The following is a 19,877-nucleotide window of genomic DNA, read 5'->3' as shown; positions in this document are numbered from 1 at the left end:
AATAATAATAATAATAATAATAATAATAATAATAATAATAATCGTAGTGTACGCTTTACATGACAATTTGAGTAATCTGGTAACTGCCGAAATCAGATAATGACCAAATTACGCGATGTAAACAAGCGTTTACTGGAACTTATATTTTGAAATATGTTGAATACGCACCGGAAGTTGTGTTCCGGAACCAGTTAGTACGTTAAGAGCATTCTCGGAGTATGGACATACTGATTTACCACAAAAGAAGAAAAGAGACTTTACCTGTTCTTTAATTTATTTTATAGAAAATAACCTGAGGGGGTTTTCTGCTTAAATTCGGTAAGTGATTACACTGTGGTACAGGTTCATTAAAGAGAAACACTGTGGTACAGGTTCATTAAAGAGAAACACTGTGGTACAGGTTCATTAAAGAGAAACACTGTGGTACAGGTTCATTAAAGTGATTACACTGTGGTACAGGTTCAATAAAGTGAAACACTGTCTCTAGGCTGTTTATTTAGCTGACCAGCTGGCTCTCTGTACACTGGAGTGTATACTAGTGTATACTCATCAGAATTGTCTCTTTCTCATCAGAATTGCATCCACACATGGATAAAGCAGGCCTTAAACTTATTTACCTTAAAGTTTCTCATATTTGCGGTTATCTAAAAAAAAGATATCTCGCTTTATTAGTCTGGTCACTGCACATGAATATTCCTAACTATCAGAGTTTCAGGTTCACTGGAGACAAGAAGCTCAAAGCAACGCATTTCTGTCAGGTGTTATGAATGAATACATATGATACAGGCGGGGATACGGGAGGGGATACGGGAGGGGATACGCTGTACGCGGGGGATACAGGCGGGGATACAGGAGGGGATACAGGAGGGGTTACAGGCGGGGATACGGGAGGGGATACGCTGTACGCGGGGGATACAGGCGGGGATACAGGAGGGGTTACAGGCGGGGATACGGGAGGGGATACGCTGTACGCGGGGGATACAGGCGGGGATACAGGAGGGGTTACAGGCGGGGATACGGGAGGGGATACGCTGTACGCGGGGGATACAGGCGGGGATACAGGAGAGGATACAGGAGGGGTTACAGGAGGGGTTACAGGCGGGGATACGGGAGGGGATACGCTGTATGCGGGGGATACAGGCGGGGATACAGGAGGGGATACAGGCAGGGATACAGGCCGGGATACGGGAGGGGATACGCTGTACGCGGGGGATACAGGTGGGGGTACGGGAGGGGATACGATGTATGCGGGGGATACAGGCCGGGATACTGGAGGGGATACGCTGTACGCGGGGGATACAGGTGGGGATACGGGAGGGGATATGCTGTACACAGGGGATACAGGAGGGGATACGGGAGGGGATACGCTGTACGTGGGGGATACAGGTGGGGATACGGGAGGGGATATGCTGTACACAGGGGATATAGGAGGGGATACGCTGTACGTGGGGGATACGGGATGGGATACACTGTACGCAGGGGATACGGGAGGGGATACACTGTACGCAGGGGATACAGGCGGGGATACGCTGTACACAGGGGATACGGGAGGGGATACGCTGTACACAGGGGATACGGGAGGGGATACACTGTACGCGGGGGACACAGGTGGCGATACAGGCGGGGATACGGGAGGGGATACACTGTACGCGGGGGACACAGATGGCGATACGGGAGGGGATACGCTGTATGCGGGGGATACAGGCGGGGATACGGGAGGGGATACACTGTACGCGGGGGACACAGATGGCGATACGGGAGGGGATATGCTGTATGCGGGGGACACAGGTGGGGATACGGGAGGGGATACGCTGTACGCAGGGGATACAGGCGGGGATACGGGAGGGGATACACTGTACGCAGGGGATACTTGTGGGAATACAGGCGGGATACGGGAGGGGATATGCTGTACGCGTGGGATACAGGCGGGGATATGGGAGGGGATACGGGAGGGGATACGCTGTACGCGGGGGATACTTGTGGGGATACAGGCGGGATACGGGAGGGGATACGCTGTACGCGGGGGACACAGGTGGGGATACAGGCAGGGATACGGGAGGGGATACGCTGTACGCAGGGGATACAGGCGGGGATACGGGAGGGGATACGGGAGGGGATACGCTGTATGCGGGGGATACTTGTGGGGATACAGGCGGGGATACGGGAGGGGATACGCTGTACGCGGGGGGCACAGGTGGGGATACAGGCCGGGATACGGGAGGGGATACACTGTACGCGGGGGATACAGGCGGGGATACGGGAGGGGATACACTGTACGCGGGGGATACTTGTGGGGATACAGGCGGGATACGGGAGGGGATATGGGAGGGGATACGCTGTACACGGGGGATACTTGTGGGGATACAGGCGGGATATGGGAGGGGATACGCTGTACGCAGGGGACACAGGTGGGGATACAGGCGGGGATACGGGAGGGGATACGCTGTACGCGGGGGATACTTGTGGGGATACAGGCGGGATATGGGAGGGGATACGCTGTACGCAGGGGACACAGGTGGGGATACAGGCGGGGATACGGGAGGGGATACGCTGTACGCGGGGGATACGGGAGGGGATACGCTGTACCTCATCTTGTTTGTTTTTTATTAAATGAAATGGAACAACCAGAAACCACCTGTGCAGAACAAAAGAATACATAGTGATATAAGCTTATATTTAATGCATGAATGGCAAGTGAAATATTATTAGCAATTAAGGGTCACATGTGCACAGTACTGAGTGGAAAACTGCTCTCTATTATCATGTCTCTTCATTAACTCTATTTCTCCTTTTTGCATTGTTTTAGCCTATCCATCCAAGATTAAATGTAAGAGCTTTGCATCTATTTGCAAAAATACTGCAGGTTACAATGGGGCGAAGTCGGTCCCGCAGCAGATCTCCTGCGATCTCTGTGAGTAGGCATGGAAAAGAACGAAGATCATCAAAGAAAGAACGTCACAGATCCAGCTCTTCGTCCTCCAGCTCCAGCTCTGCAAGTCCAAGCCCTCACAAGAAACGTGCACATGGTTCCAGCAAGAGCCGAAGTGCAGGTATTTTGGAGTGTTTCTCTCTGTCTTTGTTTTGTTGTTGTTGTTGTTGTTGTTGTTTTTGTCTGAAAATTTCAATTTTCAAAGATGTCTGTTTTCAAAAAACATCTTTGGATGTTGGACTAATCCATAAATCACTTAAATTAGTTGGGTAATGGTTTGTTTTTTCACTTTATAAGTATGTGTGCTATAACTTATCAGTTCCCTTTTAAGAATGTTTGTATAAACATATTAACGCATTATTGTTTACCACATATGCAGCTTTTGGTACCGTATTAAGCAAAATACAAGATACCAACCACTGAGGTATACTTTAGCTCTGTATTGTCTGGACTCGAGCTTTGATTTTCCAGAAAGTCCCCCTCCGTGAATCTTTTTTCGCTGTGCCCTCTATTTCCGTATAATAAACAACACTGTATCACGTAGTGGTTCGTTTAGATTTGAGTCGCTTCATCCAGGGATCTCTTTTGACTTACTATATGCGAGTTCGTCAGATGAAGATGAAAAGGACGAAATGAAGCCAGTTTCACCAGAAACACCTTAAATGAGAATGTACAAATCGATGTGAGCTATCGAACCAGTGGGCGTGGCTTCTTCGGGATCTATTTCTACTAGCAGAGCAAAAATGATCAGAACCTTTGGCCGTAATGTGTCTGAAATGTCAGTTACTTAATATTGCTTTCTTGTTCATAGAATTGTTGTAAAGTATAAAATATTGCAATCGATCGCAGGGTTATACAGAATATCAGCACCGCCGCGATTAGCTGCAGCACTCAGCCTGTGGGCTTGGTTGTGTATAATAAAATGTTTGTGGTCAATTTATGAATATATATATATATATATATATATGTATATATATATATATATATGTGTGTGTGTGTGTGTGTGTATATGTGTATATATATGTGTATATATATATATATGTGTGTGTGTGTATGTATAATGCACAGCTTTTACTTGAGACCCGAATGCACTTGTATTTAGAGTGCAAATCTGAGAAGAAAAGCCGGAAAAGAAAACATCGTTCTTCCTCTTCGTCAAGCAGCTCATCGTCTTCGTCTTCATCCAGCGATGACGAGGCCAAGAAGAGAAAGCATAAAAAGGCCAAGAAGCAATTGAAGAAAATTAAAGAAAAGGAGAGAAAAAAGGTGAAAAAGGAGAAGAAAAGGCTTAAGAAGATGAAGAAGTTAGCAGCTAGGGCTGAAGCAGCAGCAAATAAAGCTCCACTGATGATCCCTGTTCCAGTACCTGTTCAAATAGAAAAAACCCAGTCCTACATAGAGACCTGGCAAAGCGATGATACCACAGAACATGGTCCTGGTGAGTGTATCAGATGAATTGAAATGTATCATCCACCTATTAATCCAGAAGAGAGGTGTCCAATCTTATGATCTGTGGATGCAGGTTTTTATTCCAACCAAGCAGAAGCCATGCCTGAGGCTATTGAAAGCCAAGATCAACTGATTGAACAGGTGGAATCAGGTGCTTGGTTGGAATGAAAACCTGCATCCTCACCGGCCCATTGTGGATAAGATTCAACACCCCTTATCCAGTAGAACAGTAGTATCATAATGTCCTTTCATTTACTTCAGTGATGACCGATGAACAGAAAGCCAGTTTCTCCACCAAAAGGCCCATGACGAAAGAGGAGTATGAAGCCAGACAGAGCGTCATCCGGCGAGTTGTTGACCCTCAGACCGGACGTACCAGGTGTGTCACCCCCTCTAGTAGCACAAATTACCTAGATATGGGAAAAAAGGACTAAATAAATCATTAATAAAATAAGGAAATGATATTCTCTCATTCACTCACTGCACCCACAGACAATAGACTGAACTGTGTATTACTTTACTCATAGGCTTGTGAGAGGAGATGGCGAGATTTTAGAAGAGATTGTCAGCAGGGAGAAGCACAAAGACATCAATAAGGTATTCTATTTATTGCCATTTCACCACTCTTACAATTCAACAAATTTTCTTATACTTTACATATAGTTAAATATAGAGTTTCTACTAGTGTAGAGTTTCTACAAAAGTTTTATGGTCTTACATGGCAAGATTTGTGACATTATCAATACAAGGTGTCAATTTCATTGAAAGTATACAGCTGGGTACGGCAGGGTATCATCTTTATGACGATAGCCCATGAAAGGAACAGTGGCATGCTCCTTCCCGCCATAGTGCTTAGGGTCTTCTCCTTGGGCAAGAGAGAACAACCCTCAAGCCCCCCTTGCTATAGAGTCACAGTTATAAAGGTTTTTCCACCACGAAGAACCCAGAGTTTAATAGATGCCTATTTTTTTTTATTTTTTTTAACCTCTTTACTACTATAAGAAATAGTAGTAGAAACGACTCGTTTGCCTTGAGTTGCAACCTATGTCGGTGGAGGAAGGGATCCTGGTTCCAGAGAAACGCGGTTTGCTGCAGACGCCATTATATTTCAACATGGTACTTTGGCTCCTACTCCTACTTCACCTAGGCGAGAGGTTGGAATGGCTGGGACTGCTCTATGTAGGATAACTGAACATCAAATATTTCTCAGTAGGCGTTGGCTAAGGGTTAATCAAGTAAACGGAGCAACTTCTTGCTCAGTTTGCTTGAGTATGTCATCCCTGTATCCCTGATGCATAATCTGCTGGAGATCCACGGTGGAGATCCACGCTGTTCATCCCTCTCTTTTGGGCACCAAGGTGGGTGCGGAGCAGAGATGATGAGACTGAAAACCTAAAACATGGCCTCAAAACACACCTTAAAAAACGTTGTTTGGACTTAAACACCTGGTAATACTTCAGAAAACAGATGTGCCTCTATACTGAATAATGATGACTGGACAAAATCAAGAGAGAAGAGCAAACAATCAAAACTAGTATGTATATCCTCGCTTTTAATGAACCGCTATTTCCAGGAGAAATTCGAATTGGATACCTAAGTGTTCCGGTGGACCTATTTGTACCCAACCCTCTGCTGCGTTTCAACTGTCAAAGGTATGGACATGGATCCAATGGCTGCAACAATAAACATATCTGTTGCAACTGTAGGGAGGAGGGCCACGACAAAGAGGGTTGTGAAAACCACCTAAATGTTGTAACTGCTCATCATGTTGTAAATGTTACCCAGCTGCATCAAAACAGTGTCCCATGTGGATCAAAGAAAAAAGAAATACAGAAGATCAAATGTACTAAGAGAATCAGTTATCTTGAAGCAAAGAAAATGGTGGCTGCTGTCCCTGTGTTTATTCTGTATAAAACCTTTGCCTCTGCTGCTGCAAAAAAAGAAGCTGTGAGAACAATAGATTGCCCGACAGATGCACAAAGATAAACCCCAAACTACAAATTATACTATATATATATATATTTGGAGGATACTCCCCCAAAGAAGAATACAGGAACCCAAAGCGAAACTCTTCTAAATGACATTCATTCCAATCAGAGCTTGCTAACCGAGAACCAAAAAGCAAATACAAACAATAGAAAGGCAAGCTCTTCACAATCAAAAGCACCCCAGGACGAAACTTCAAAGTCTGGGCAAACTAGAGAAGTGGAAATGAAAGAGAGTGAAGGTCATAGTAGAAGTCTGTCCCCTAAAGGCAGAATCAGGCCACCTGTCCCTATTCTTTCTAACAGGTAATGGAGAATTCTATCATCCAATGAAACTGTCGTGGTATCAGGGCTATCAGTTTAATTGCAATCACCAATCCTGTAGCCATATGTCTTTAGGAAACACAATTACCATCAGATTGTACTCTCTCTTTTAAACCTTTTACAATTTTAATATTTCAAACCTTTGGTCCTAATGACAAGTGAGCTTCCAGTGGTACAGCCATTTTAATAAGAAATGATGTGATCCATAGTCATGTTAATATTAAAAGCAACGTACAGGTGACAGCAGTATGACTGACACTGCAGAAAACCACCACAGCCATTTGTATCTACATTCCTCCAAACTCAAACTTGACACACACAGACTTAGATCATCAAAGTACATGCTTCTACAATCAGAAAGCGATTGCACAAATTTGACCTGCATGACAGAATAAAGCCAAGACTACACTTTGTCTACATATGTCTTAATAAAGCCAAGACTACATAGTCTTTGCAAGACTACACTTTGCCAATGAGCATATAGGAATAGACCAGGCCTTTTGGAATAATGTTCTCTGGACAGACGAATCAAAGATAGAGTTGTTTGGTCACAGTAGCAGCAGACATGTTTGGCGCAGACCAAAGACAGCTTTTCAGAAGAAGCACCTCATACAAGCACGGTGGTGGAAATGTTACGGTTTGGGGTTGCTTTATTGCCTCAGGGACTTGACAGCTTGCATTCATTGATTCAACTATGAATTCTGCATCATATCAAAGAGATAATGTGAGGCCATCTGTCCAAAAGTTGAAGTTGAACTTGAAAGTGGACTTTTCAACAGGATAATTATCCTAAGCACACTAGTAAATCCACCAAGGAATGGCTCACAAAGAAGAAATGGGGGGTTATGGAATGGTCTAGTCAAAGCCTGGATTTGAATCCCATTGAAATGTTGTAGGGGGATTTGAAACAGGCAGTACATGCAAGACAACCATCAAACATCTTGCAACTGAAAGAATATTGCATGGAAGAGTGGTCAAAAATTCCAGCAAGCCTGTTGGACAATTATGCAAAACAAATACAAGATGTTATTTCTGCTAAAGAGGGAAATACTAGCTTCTGAGGCCAATTGTGTACTTACTTCTTCTACAGAAGAATATCACATCTATTGATATTTCTGTTGCATAAATGATTGAAGAAGATCATTTTCCTTGTGGTTCTGTTCAAGTATATCAACTTCATTAACAGGCGCTGTTTCAAAGATGATCAAATGTTTGCTTGTACAAATATGTCAAAAAAGCCAACAATTTCTATGGGGTGTACATATTTTTTCACATGACTGTATCTTCCATATTATGTAACATGCTATTGTGTATTTTGTACATATTCACTCTAAGTGTAGTAAAATTATTGATTTACATATGTACACCCCTACTCCCCTGTCACAGTCCTGCTGGAACATAATGGGTTTTTTCTTACCTAACTTTGGTTTCTTCCATTAGCAAGCAACGAAGAGAGATGGCGATGCATTCCAGAAGAGACTAGGGATTAACAGGTAGAGGAACACTTCACTTCTTCACTGGACATGTAAGAACTATATCCAGATGGCTATAAGCCTAAACCCTAAGGAATCTCAAGAAAGCATCATCTGTTCAATTGAATAAACAGTGTGTTCATGCCTTTGAAATTGTCTAAAATGTGTTCCTGATCTACTTCTTGAAATGCTCTAAAGATTATCTGAATATTCCTGCTTTTGCTTTTTTTTTAAAAATTGTATTACAGACCAGCAAATAAATGATCAAATAAATAGCATCTTGCATGTGATCATTTGATGTACTGTTGGAACACATACTCCTATTCATTATTGTGTGACCGATATTGTAGTCACTATTAAGGATCCATGGAATTGGAGGACATGCCAGTAAAGCCGGGGCCTCATTTGTCAAGCTGGATATGAATGAACTAAGTTATACCGTAAGTCATAGGACAGTTTACATAAAAAATTTGGTGTTAATGAAAATCTTGTTAGGATTTGTATTTGTATCCTTCGAGAGCTCATGCGTTTATGTAAAGTTATGTATAAGGAAACTCATTAATGTGAACCTCTGTTGATTGGCTTCAAATCATATAATGAGTTTTAGGCAATGAGTGACTGCTATTATATACGTGAGTTAGTGTCATATTTCATTATTATTATTTAATTAAATTACATGAACAAATTGAATGGAAATTTTGTGAAACCCAGCCATTTCATAGTAATAGTACCAATTAAATACATTTTAAATAAGGGGAAACAACAAAGCTACCAAGCCAATACAAATTCACAAACTGAGACAAATAAACCCACTAATTCAGTTAAGACAAAATAAATGCTGCGGTTATTGCCATAGCATCTTTTTTTAATGCTGTAACCGATCTGGTATGTCTCGGTGTGCACTGAGCAGTATTCTCCGTGGTGTACTGTGTGCCATCGTCAGCTTCTTCCACACGATTGCATCACTTTTCAACCAATTTCAACAATTAGTGGTTAGCACGTTTGCCTCACACCTCCAGGATCGAGGGTTCGATTCCCGCCGCGGCCCTGCGTGAAGGCTCATTGCTGCCATCTGCTGTTCGGTCTGAGTTCCAGAGTTGTGCCGCGTCTTCTACTCTGACTAAAACAGTGCGCCCCTAGCGGATAATTTAGGAATAGCATTTTATTTCAAAATTTCTAGTTCGCGTCTTTTATGCATTTTTTCACTTTCAAAATTCATCCTGCTGGCCGGATTGACCACCCTAGTGTGACACCCCTGGTTTAAAGCCTTTCTTCAGCTTTCTAGAAGGGGCTTTTCAGGTATTCTCATGTAGTGTAGAGAAAGAACCGGGAAGGCAGTGCAAGTGTTTGTGCAATGACCTCATTCCAGTCTTAGACAAGTGGTTCAGCGTTTAATTTCACTGCAGCAGCTTTTATTTTGAAAGAGATGGCTTCCGGGTCATCAAAAAGCCACTGGCATTTATATTATATTATATTATATTATATTATATTATATTATATTATATTATATTATATTATAGTATAGTATAGTACAGTATAGTATAGTACCAGTTACCTTTAATTTTATAAAGCATGTTAAGTTTCATGTTTGTTTTTATCCGCAATGTAATAATGTGTTTTACCTTATCGAGATTTAATAAAGAATTGTGAATAACCGTGACGCTGGCCAATGTCTGCGCCTGCGTTTCGTCACTTCCGGCACTTTTTTTTTTATATATATACTTAGCGTTATAATGCACGCAGCGTTCACACAAAATGTCACCGAGGACTTTCATCCTGCGTGCTTTATTCTGTTTAAGACTCACAAGTGAATCTCAAAGACATTCTCAGCTTTGCCAGAGTCCAGCAGTCGGTTGGCCCAGCATCCAGGCAGCAGGGAAGAAACACCGGTTTGACCTGCCGTTATTAAATGAAGAAGACTTGGAGGAACAGTTCGTCCGTGGCTCCGGACCAGGTGGACAAGCAACTAACAAAACCAGTAACTGTGTGGTGTTGAAACATACCCCGACCGGTGTCGTTGTAAAGGTATGTGAACGGTTCTGTCTGAAGTGTGTGCTTTCCCGACAGAACCGGTATAAACTGGACTTTTCTCCTGCAGTGTCACCAGACCAGGTCTGTGGAGTTGAACAGGAAGCGCGCGCGCGAGATCCTGCAGGAGAAACTGGACATTGTTTACAAAGGTGAAGACAGCGAGCTGCTAAAGCAGAAGGAGGAGTCCAGGAGAAGGAAACAAGTCAAACGGAAGAAAGTGAACGAGAATGTAGAAAAAAAGAGGCTGTTCAAGGAAACATTAGAGGCTGGCTTCAAGCAAGAAGATTAGAGGGAATAAGGTTTGTGAACAGGTCCTCTAAGGCATGAAGAGATAAACAGTGCCATAACTTATACTCTTATTCTGTGATGAGGAGAAAAACCTGGGTTTTAGTGATGTCCATGTAATGGTTAATATATACCATAATGTTGAATCAGTATTAAATGAATTAAGTAAATCAATTCAAGTTAAATACCTCGGTTTCCGGTTCTCGCTCACTGTGGCAGATAAAATGTCTATAAAAATTGAGCAGTGATGACATCTTACCAGCTGACCTCAGAGCAGTCCTCACTTTTATCCAGCGTGACGTTTGTTACAGATACAGCTGAGCAGTACAACTGAGACACCTTCCATAAATGTCTCCTGACAAAAAAGTCACCACACCAACGATTACAGGTTTTATTCTGTTAAACGTTTGAGGTTTTTTTAAAAAACAACAACAAACTATTTAGTATTAGTTGTAGATTATGTGGAGCATCTGCTGTGCAAATCCCTGGGTATGAGCTGTTAACGGAAACGATAATGTATTAGGATGAGTCTAGTAATATTTTCCTCTTGTTTGGAACAACTTTCCAAACTGTACTTTTATACGAAGAATAAAATGAAATAACTGTTTTCTATATTCTAGGCTATTGTGCTTCAGTCTTTTCAGTCATGGATTTCCTCCAAGCAAAGGTTGTCCTGATTTCATTCCTCAGGTTTCTACGTTGTCTGACAGCTCAGCATATTTATTCTGACGCACTTGTATTCTACAAAGACACTTAGTAATATTTTTTGTAAAGATCATTCTGTTAATAGTAGGGGTATACTCCGGTGTCCTGGTGAAATTGGCCCTTCTCTATCATGGTCCCCTAATAATCCCCATCTCTGAATTAGCTATATCACTCTCCTCTCCACTAATAGCTGGTGTGTGGTGGGCGTTCTGGTGCACTATGGCTGCCGTAGCATCATCCAGGTGAATGCTACACATTAGTGGTGGTTGAGGGGATCCCCTCCTCATACTATGTAAAGTGCTTTGTGTGTGTAGGAAAGTGCTATATAAATGTAACTGTAAAAAAAAAAAAAAAAAAAAAATGCAGCCCAAATAACATTTATAATGCATGGTTGTTATTCTAACTAAAACTTTTGATTACAGTTGTCATGAAAAATATATAGCATAAAATAAAGTTATGACTGCTTGATAAAGGGTTAGTACTATGGTGAGTGCATTCAGTGCAGTTAATTACTGATGCAGCTTTCGGAAGCCATGAAGCTTTCCTACCAAGGGTGCTTCTCAATACTCAAACTGATGCTTCCTCGCTCCTCCATCCTCCAGCCCATGACCTGGAAATTGAAAACCATCTTGAAGGACATCAATACTCTAATTGCACGGCGAGGACCAAGGAGTGAGAAAGCTTCCAGAGGAGCTATGAGCGTGGATACACAGGTGTATCGTATGCAGAAGTTTCTCTTTTAGAAAATACCTGACGCACGTATAAATGCCCCTCCTCCTTTACATCTGCACCAATCTCAACCAAAAGGTCCTTTGATGATGCGATGGAATTTTGTGTGAAATATAATTAAATAATTATATGCTTACAAAGAGTATTGTAATGAATTGTTGCACCCTTGCATGTTTGGATAGGCAAAGCTGCACAAAAGATGCAATAATTTATGTATTGTTCATTAATTCATTGTGGAAAACCCAGATATTTCACATACTATCCGTGCATTTTGCTTTATTATTAAGAATGTTGTTATTAACCAAAATCCAGCAACATAACTGCAGATCCCTGAAGCGCAGTGAGGTCATCCATGAGGCTGAGAACAGTCATCATTAATCGACGTCGCTTTGAAGTGACGCTTGAGAGAGTGAAGAAGTTTCCATTCGACTTGCTTCGGTTCCTCTCTCCTCACATCTCATCCTTGCATCCTTCTCTCACATAACCGAGGGGGTGGAGCTAAGACGCGAGGAAAGGAAATGAGGACGCGCAAATACGACATGAGAAGCACCCAGCGCGCGTGCGCCTCGACTACGGCGAATTCCAGCGGAAATAGTTATTTATTTTATTTTTTATTTTTATCAATGCCAATGTATCGAAAACACAGATACATAGCAAAATGTAAAAATTACATACAATGGAATGATAATGAAAGCAAAGCATAATTTATACATAGATTCATATAAATAAATAAAAACCCAGAAAGCGTTCCTGAAATAAATTGCACCTTAATTTCGCTGAGCCTGGATTGAACTCGTACATTAAATCAAGCGACTGGAATAAAGTTGGTTTGAAGTTGGATGTTCGATATTCGCAGAAATGCGGAAATTAAGGGACCGTCTCTAAAGTTACATACGACATTGTTAAACGCGATTCTAACTTCAATAGCATTTGAAGGGAATGATTTACAGTCACACACTATATATATATATATATATATATATATATATATATATATATATATATATATATAATTATTTCAATAATTATATATATATATATATATATAATTATTTCAATAATTATATATATATATATATATATATATATAATTATTTCAATAATTATATATATATATATATATATATATATATATATATATATATATATATATATATATATATATATATATATATATAATTATTTCAATAATAGGACATCTATTTTTTGAAGAACACCATTCAATCCAGTTTTGACCCCCTTTATGCATTCGTGAAGGTTTTTTTGGTTCATGTATTGTAGGGTTAAATATCAAAAATCTAAAAGGTGTGCGTCATACCTGACACCTAGAACACTTTACAGTTGGTTGTGTTGCTGTAAGTCATTCCCTTCAAATGCTATTGAGCTTTAAATTATGGCTATTTTGTGTACGAGCCCATTCGGTAGTGAAATTCATATCTAATTTCCATATGATTTAATAGTTTATTTTGTTAAATATCAAAAATCTAAGAGGTGTGCATCATACCTGACACCTACATGAACACTACACAGTTGGTTATATGACTGTAAGTCATTCCCTTCAAATGCTATTGAAGTTAGAAACGTGTTTAACAATGTCGTATGTAACTTTAGAGACGGTCCCTTAATTTCCACATATCTGCGAATATCGAACATCCAACTTCAAAACAACTTTATTCCAGTAATTAAGCGAGTTTTATTAGCTCGCGTCATGGAATCTCCATACATGCACTGCCGGTGTTTACACGTTTACAGCAGAAACGTCTTTCATCGGTCAGTCTCGCGTTAAGGATTATGGGTAATGTAGTACCTCACTGGCATCTTTAATTACCTTTAAATTACTATTTCAAAATAATAATAAAGTTTCACACGGACAGATGGCTGACTGATGTCTTCTACAGTTAACAACCTCGCAGTTGATGTTGAGCCAGGTTTTTTATTTGTTTTTTCACCAGTTTTACATGATCTCTCTGTGGTGAAAATGGGATGTGATTTGTATTTCCGGAACCGGACTGTTCAGCCGTTATGGGAACACGGAAGGGGAAGTTTTTGGAGTAGGATGGACTTTACCAGTATTCCCTGAGCCACTAATGACCGTAGCCTATCGTTTAGGTTTACTTTCACATTTGAATTCGAGCTATTGCGTTGTTTATATTTTGTACACAGAAGACGGAAATGGCAGACTCGCAGGACGAGTCACTGGGTCCTGCTTTCGAAAAAGACCCGCTGGAACTTGGGGTTGAAGATGTTTATGACATTTCATACGTCATTGGCAAAGACTTGTTCAAATTAAACAGTGGCGGTCAGGAGGTCTCAGATTTACAATTCAAAATTGTCCGAGTTTTGGAAATGTTTGAAATAATGGTCAGCAAGTATAACCTGTCGCTGGAGGAGCTCCGGATGGAGAGGGACAGCCTGAAGGGAGAACTGGACCGAGTTGTTGAGGGTTCTCATGAAAACGGTAACAATGTGAGTGATGTGTGAGGAACTGACTCCAACATGGAAACTTTTAAAACAGTGGAAACTTTTAATTATGAAAAGAATTTGCCATGCTCTATAGCATGGCAACATACCTCTTCTTATAAATAAAAAAAGAAGATTGAATGTTGCATTGTTTAGTAACAAATATAAATACTCATTACATTACATTTATGGCATTTGGCAGACACCCTTATCTACCCTTACCAGAGCGACTTACATTCATCTCATTTATATAACTGAGCATTTGAGGGTTAAGGGCCTTGCCCAAGGGCCCAGTAGTGGCAGTTTGGCAGTGCTGGGGCTTGAACTCCTGATCAGTAATGCAGAGCCTTTAACCACCGAGTCACCCCTGCACACACATTTGATAACTTTTTTTTAATTGTACCTCTTGGAGCAGATAATTGGGCTTGACAAGCTGGTGATCGATATGAAGGACCCAAACCGACCACGATTCACAATGCAGGAGTTAAAGGAGGTTCTACAGGAGAGGAACCAGCTTAAAGCACAGCTACTGGTGGCCCAGGAAGAGCTACAGTTCTATAAAAGGTATGATGCTATACCACAATAAGAGTCTAATGACGTAAATCAGTGGTCACCAACCCTGTTCCTGCAATAATAGCCTAGTAATAATAATAATAATAATAATAATTATTATTATTATTATTATTATTATCATCAACAACAAGATCAGCTCTTGGGATTTAATGTATTGGTCATCCCTATAAGTTTAGTTAGACTTTAGCCCTCCTAGTTAATATCACCAGTTCTCTAACCAAGGAACAGGAAAACAAAAGCATTGTAGTCTCTTATTAACTTAAGAAAGTAGATTAGACTAGCCAGGTTCACACTTCACAGACAGACGCCAGCAGACACGTTTAAAGTCTGAGCAGTGTGTATGATTTTCTATCAAACGCTGACGTAATCTGACCTTGGTATGAACCGTTGCCACGACGACGATGCAAGCGTCCCTGCAAACTCCACAGAAGCGAAAGCCCGTGCGCTTGGTGCTAGGCTCCCACACTTCTAAATCAGTGCTTCTCAAACTGGGGGCCGAATAGAAATTCTAGAACATTGTTTTGTTTTGTATTTTAATTCATGTATGTAAATCAGGATTGTGAACCTTTGAACTATGACGTACTTAAAAATGACAAATATTAATATTAAAGAAATTTAAAGAAATCAATTATACAAAGAACACTAAGAGACACCAAACAGAGACATCTGTTGATTATACTAGTGTATAGCAATGGGTAGTACTGTATATCCACTCTAGGGGGCCATAAAGGGATGCACGCTGCACAAGGGGTAAAGCTGAAAAAGTTTGAGAACCACTGTTCTAATTGAACAGTTTCACTACATTTTTTCTTGCATGTGAGTTACATAAAACTTGCCTCGGGTGTTATCACTGTTTGCAGGACTGCAAGACCAATAAAATATCAAACTTTTTGGCTATCTAACATGAGTCTAGGCTAGTTTTTATGTTGCTATCCAAGGGGAGGCACAACTAAGCTATCACTGTATGGGTTTAGCTGCTACAGTGCCATGCAAAGTACATTATCTGTCCTTATGCTCTGCTCCATGTTCACATAAACTGGAACTCATGTAGACATTTACACACCTTGGTTTCCTACGAGAGGATGTTGGTGATTGTCTGCGTTGGTCCGTGTCTGTCTGTGCCATGTGAACCGGGCTTTTAACTTCATTTATCTTTGCCTTTACATTTTACAGTGGTGTTTTACCTCAGCCAGAACCAAATATGGTGGAAATAGATCTGGGGACTCCTTCCTCAATGGACCCCCCACTTTCTGCTCCTACAAAGGAGAACAAAGAACAACACAAAGAGGAGAGGACTACTATTCAAAAACTGTGAGTCTGCTATTCAAATAAAATTTTAGACTGATCTATCTTATGAATTTCAAAATAGATATTCTCACAATTTTGCCAGGTTCCAGTTTTATCCTAATGATTTGCCCTAATTTATGGGTAAGATTGATATCTTCCTTCTTGCTATTTGTGGAAAGGTCAAAAGAAAAATGCTGTACAAAACAGTTAACACGTTTGCCTCACACCTCCAGAGTTGGGGTTCGATTACCACCACTGCACTGTGTGTGCGGAGTTTGCATGTTCTCCCCGTGGTTCTCCCCATGCTTTGGTGGTTTCTTGTGTTTCAAGTCCAAAGACATACGTTGTAGGCTGATTGACATCTCTAAAATTGTCCGTAGTGTGTGAATGTGTGTGTGTGATTGTGCCCTGCGATGGATTTGCGCTCTGTCCAGGCTGTCCCCCACCTCATGCCCCGAGTCCCCTGGGATAGGCTCCAGGCTCCCCACAACCCTGTGTAGGATAAGCGGTATGGAAAATGGATGGAGGTTATGTTCTGTATTTTAAATGGGGTCAACTGAAATTAATCACACATTAATTATTTTTAAACATTAATTATTAATAATTTTCTTATAATTATACAACTGTGCGTGTGTGTGTGTGTGTGTGTGTGTGTGTGTGTGTGTGTGTGTGTGTGATTCACATCATGAAAATCAGCATTTATGCAGTTGCACTGTTTGAACACCCGATAGCGCCAGATTACAGCGACCAGAAAGCATTATATGTGCATAAATTATATGAATATAAAGGACCACATTATAGTATTTAAAAAGATCCTTTCAGTAGCTATTAAACAACACCAAGCTGCAGAAACTGGGCATTTGAGGGTCTATTTATGCCATGGAGGTCGTTATGTTTCAGTCAGTCAATTTCAAAGTCCCAGGTCAGACAATTTGTTTATTCAAGCCAAAAATTTTGGCAGAAGTTATACATTTATTTATTTGTTTTTTTAGATATGATGAACCTGTTGTACATTTTGTTACAATATTGAAAATCTGTTCATAGCAATGTTTGATTTATTTACATAAGAAATTGACCCAAATTACATTGTTTTGCATCATTTGTTTCAGAAATTAAAGACGAGTCTTTTCAGTCATCATTTTTCTTCTTTTAAATTTTATTCAGAGGAATCTGAGAATTGAATCAAATCAAAATTGCAAAGCCAGTATTGGGAATAGAATTGAATCATGAACAAAGTGTAGTGCATTTGTGCCAGGACTACTTGACTAGCCTAAAAGGTTTATCGATACACTCCGATCATGATGCGTTTAACAAATACAGCTAAACGGTCTCATTTTACCAACAAACATTACTGTGAAAGATAATAATTTCACGCAATTGGAATTTCGCCAATTCTAGCTTTCCGCAAAAAAAAAAAACTCTGCAAATTGAATAGCAATTTTTTAAAAAATACACAGCAAAATCAAGCATTTTTGGCATCAGGAATCACAAAAAAATCCTGTATGGACTGGATAATTTAGGTGTTCAATATAAAAACCTCTCTCTCTCTCTCTCTCTCTACCCCTTAGGTTCTCATTTAGAAGAAAATGACAACAGCCCTGGGGATCAGAAGCATATTTTGAAGGACTCTGACGACATCTGTGTACTCAGCCTCATACTGTCCAAATCAGTTTGACAATATGTTGTACTTTTGAAAAGTCTTCCTGTTATATGGCAAGAATTTGTCTTTTTAAAGACCAATTACTTCATCTAGCAAGCTCTAGTTATCTTTAAAATGCCACATTTTTACTACAAAAAGTTTCATCACGTACTGTTGCTTCACATTCGTTTTCTTGATTGACAACTTATCAAATGATGTTTTTTTTAATCAAAAAGGGGGCTCCTGAGTGGGAAATATACACCCTGTTGTCAGGAGAGCTCCATTTTAAATCCTGATGATGTCACATGATCGCCCTGAGCAGTGGCTGGGAGATAAGGGAGAAAAGTTGTTATCTTGATGTTAAGATGTTATCACTGGGAGGGATACTATACGCCGTCTTCATATATGGCATTTGGCAGATGCTATAATCCAGCATGACGTACGACTATCTCATTGATACTTCTGCGCAGTTGAGATTTAAGGGCCTTGCTCAAGGGCCCAATGGTGACAGCTTGGCAGTTTGAACTCATTGCCTTCTGATCAGTAGCCAGCATCTTAACCACTGAGCTTCTCTCTCTCTCTCTCCTCTTAAACACAGTGACACTACTCAATTGTGGGCATATGTGAGCTTATGTATGCAGAAGAGGGAAGATAGTGCTTTCCTCCAGAGTGTTATGCTGCCCTGCAACACAGTATGAGAAGTGGTTGGAGTATGTTAGGCTTCAACCTCTCAGTTGGTAGATGTTGTTTGAAAGGGACAAGTTGACCATGGGTAGAAATTGGCAGGTGTCCAAAATTGGTAGAAAATGGGGGAAAGGTCTGGAAAAATTATCCACACAGGATACTCAAGGAACTAATACTTGCTTGGACAGTCTTTTTCTAATTACAGGTATCTTACAGCACTATTTTCTTCAAATTTAAGGGGGAGGTTTCTACTTAGGCTCTGCTTTATTAACAAAAGTCAGTGAAGATATAGTTAAAATTAAATAAAGACAAAAATCCCTTTTTTTCTTTCAATATAAGTTTCAGTATTTATTATTGAATGATGATAAAAACCAACTGTTTTGTACTGTTTTGTACATCCCTGTTATACATCCCTGTGGTAGTATAACATCAAATAATCACATCTTCACACAAATCATAAAAGTAGACAACTGGTACATGATACAAGCGATTAGTGTCATGATTTGGGCATGTTTTGCTGCATCTGGGCCTGGACAATTTGTCATCATTGATGGAACAATGAATTCTGAATTATACCAGCGATTTCTAAAGGAAAATGTCAGGACATCTGTCTGTGAAGTGAATCTGAAGAGAAAGTGGGTCATGCAGCAAGACAACGACCCTAAACACACAAGTCGTTCTACCAAAGAATGGTTAATGGAATTAAGTTAATGTTTTGGAATTGCCAAGTCAAAGTCCTGACCTTAATCCAATAGAAATGTTGTGGAAGGATCTGAAGCAAGCAGTTCATGTGAGGAAACCCACCAACATCCCAGAGTTGAAGCTGTTCTGTACTGAGGAACGGGCTAAAACTCCTCCAAGCCGATGTGCAGGACTCATCAACAGTTACCGCAAACGTTTATTGCTGCACAAGGGGGTCACACCAGATACTGAAAGCAAATGTTCACACACTTTTGGCACTCATGTAATTATTGGGTCGTTTTCTGCAATAAATAAATGACCAACTATTATATTTTTGTAGTAACAAGCCACAGGAAAAGCTGTGTGTTGGTCTCGAACACAAGATTGGACCAGGAATCGACTGGAAAATCTCAAATGGACATACACAATACACAGAACACTAAACATACAAAGACAAGTAACACAAATGGGACCATAACATCTGATAAAATTATATTCTAAGTGAAAACATTTCTTCTTCACCAAGCCTAATTTGTAATTTGATATGCCAATATATGAATATATCTGTGTTGAATGTTTGGAAAGTTTGTGTTTCAGATAATACAGTATACTTGTTGCTGTCTGTATAAATGGTTTTTACCAAA

The 19,877-nt window shown here is 40.4% G+C and overlaps 4 protein-coding genes across 7 annotated transcripts; 3 read left to right on the top strand and 1 right to left on the bottom strand.

The window, feature by feature from the left end:
• The first annotated feature begins 162 nt into the window (after positions 1-162).
• arl6ip4 (ADP-ribosylation factor-like 6 interacting protein 4) lies at positions 163-8,437 on the top strand. Of its 4 annotated transcripts, none has more exons than XM_047149720.1 (6): positions 163-318; positions 2,864-3,050; positions 3,998-4,367; positions 4,640-4,757; positions 4,906-4,975; positions 8,128-8,437. In XM_047149720.1, exons 2-6 carry the CDS (start codon positions 2,922-2,924, stop codon positions 8,182-8,184), a joined length of 744 nt encoding a protein of 247 aa, XP_047005676.1. In that variant the 5' UTR covers positions 163-318; positions 2,864-2,921; the 3' UTR covers positions 8,185-8,437. The 4 variants fall into 4 exon arrangements, with proteins under 4 accessions (XP_047005676.1, XP_017307546.1, XP_047005677.1 ...); XM_017452057.2 differs by having other exon boundaries at positions 164-318; positions 4,032-4,367; XM_047149721.2 differs by having other exon boundaries at positions 181-318; positions 2,807-3,050.
• Positions 762-2,591, bottom strand: LOC128628965 (uncharacterized). The gene has a single exon (XM_053674663.1). It carries the CDS (start codon positions 2,589-2,591, stop codon positions 762-764), a length of 1,830 nt encoding a protein of 609 aa, XP_053530638.1.
• A 1,424-nt stretch (positions 8,438-9,861) lies between the features above and the next one.
• On the top strand, positions 9,862-12,051 carry mtrfr (mitochondrial translation release factor in rescue). The gene is made up of 3 exons (XM_017452445.2): positions 9,862-10,184; positions 10,258-10,489; positions 11,783-12,051. The coding sequence occupies exons 1-2, from the start codon at positions 9,915-9,917 to the stop codon at positions 10,477-10,479; spliced, it is 492 nt and encodes a 163-aa protein (XP_017307934.1). The 5' UTR covers positions 9,862-9,914; the 3' UTR covers positions 10,480-10,489; positions 11,783-12,051.
• A 1,732-nt stretch (positions 12,052-13,783) lies between these two features.
• On the top strand, positions 13,784-19,877 carry rilpl2 (Rab interacting lysosomal protein-like 2). Its single transcript, XM_017452443.3, has 4 exons — positions 13,784-14,375; positions 14,785-14,933; positions 16,116-16,253; positions 17,798-19,877. Exons 1-4 carry the CDS (start codon positions 14,082-14,084, stop codon positions 17,817-17,819), a joined length of 603 nt encoding a protein of 200 aa, XP_017307932.1. The 5' UTR covers positions 13,784-14,081; the 3' UTR covers positions 17,820-19,877.

The sequence above is a fragment of the Ictalurus punctatus genome, chromosome 22 (assembly GCF_001660625.3).
Source record: "Ictalurus punctatus breed USDA103 chromosome 22, Coco_2.0, whole genome shotgun sequence".
NCBI classification, from domain to species: domain Eukaryota; kingdom Metazoa; phylum Chordata; class Actinopteri; order Siluriformes; family Ictaluridae; genus Ictalurus; species Ictalurus punctatus.
Note: the sequence above shows the minus strand (reverse complement) of the source record. Positions and strands in the feature narration are given on the sequence as shown.

What these genes read in the sequence shown, in the direction of transcription:
- arl6ip4 (XM_017452057.2), top strand. Translation starts at nt 2,870, where the DNA reads ATGGGGCGAAGTCGGTCCCGCAGCAGATCTCCTGCGATCTCTGTGAGT. An exon ending in CAGCAAGAGCCGAAGTGCAG is followed by an intron (nt 3,051 to 4,031) that starts GTATTTTGGAGT and finishes ACTTGTATTTAG; the next exon opens with AGTGCAAATCTGAGAAGAAA. An exon ending in TACCACAGAACATGGTCCTG is followed by an intron (nt 4,368 to 4,639) that starts GTGAGTGTATCA and finishes CATTTACTTCAG; the next exon opens with TGATGACCGATGAACAGAAA.
- LOC128628965 (XM_053674663.1), bottom strand. Translation starts at nt 2,591, where the DNA reads ATGAGGTACAGCGTATCCCCTCCCGTATCCCCCGCGTACAGCGTATCC.
- rilpl2 (XM_017452443.3), top strand. Translation starts at nt 14,082, where the DNA reads ATGGCAGACTCGCAGGACGAGTCACTGGGTCCTGCTTTCGAAAAAGAC. An exon ending in CTCATGAAAACGGTAACAAT is followed by an intron (nt 14,376 to 14,784) that starts GTGAGTGATGTG and finishes CTCTTGGAGCAG; the next exon opens with ATAATTGGGCTTGACAAGCT. An exon ending in GAGCTACAGTTCTATAAAAG is followed by an intron (nt 14,934 to 16,115) that starts GTATGATGCTAT and finishes TACATTTTACAG; the next exon opens with TGGTGTTTTACCTCAGCCAG.
- mtrfr (XM_017452445.2), top strand. Translation starts at nt 9,915, where the DNA reads ATGTCACCGAGGACTTTCATCCTGCGTGCTTTATTCTGTTTAAGACTC. An exon ending in CGACCGGTGTCGTTGTAAAG is followed by an intron (nt 10,185 to 10,257) that starts GTATGTGAACGG and finishes TTTCTCCTGCAG; the next exon opens with TGTCACCAGACCAGGTCTGT.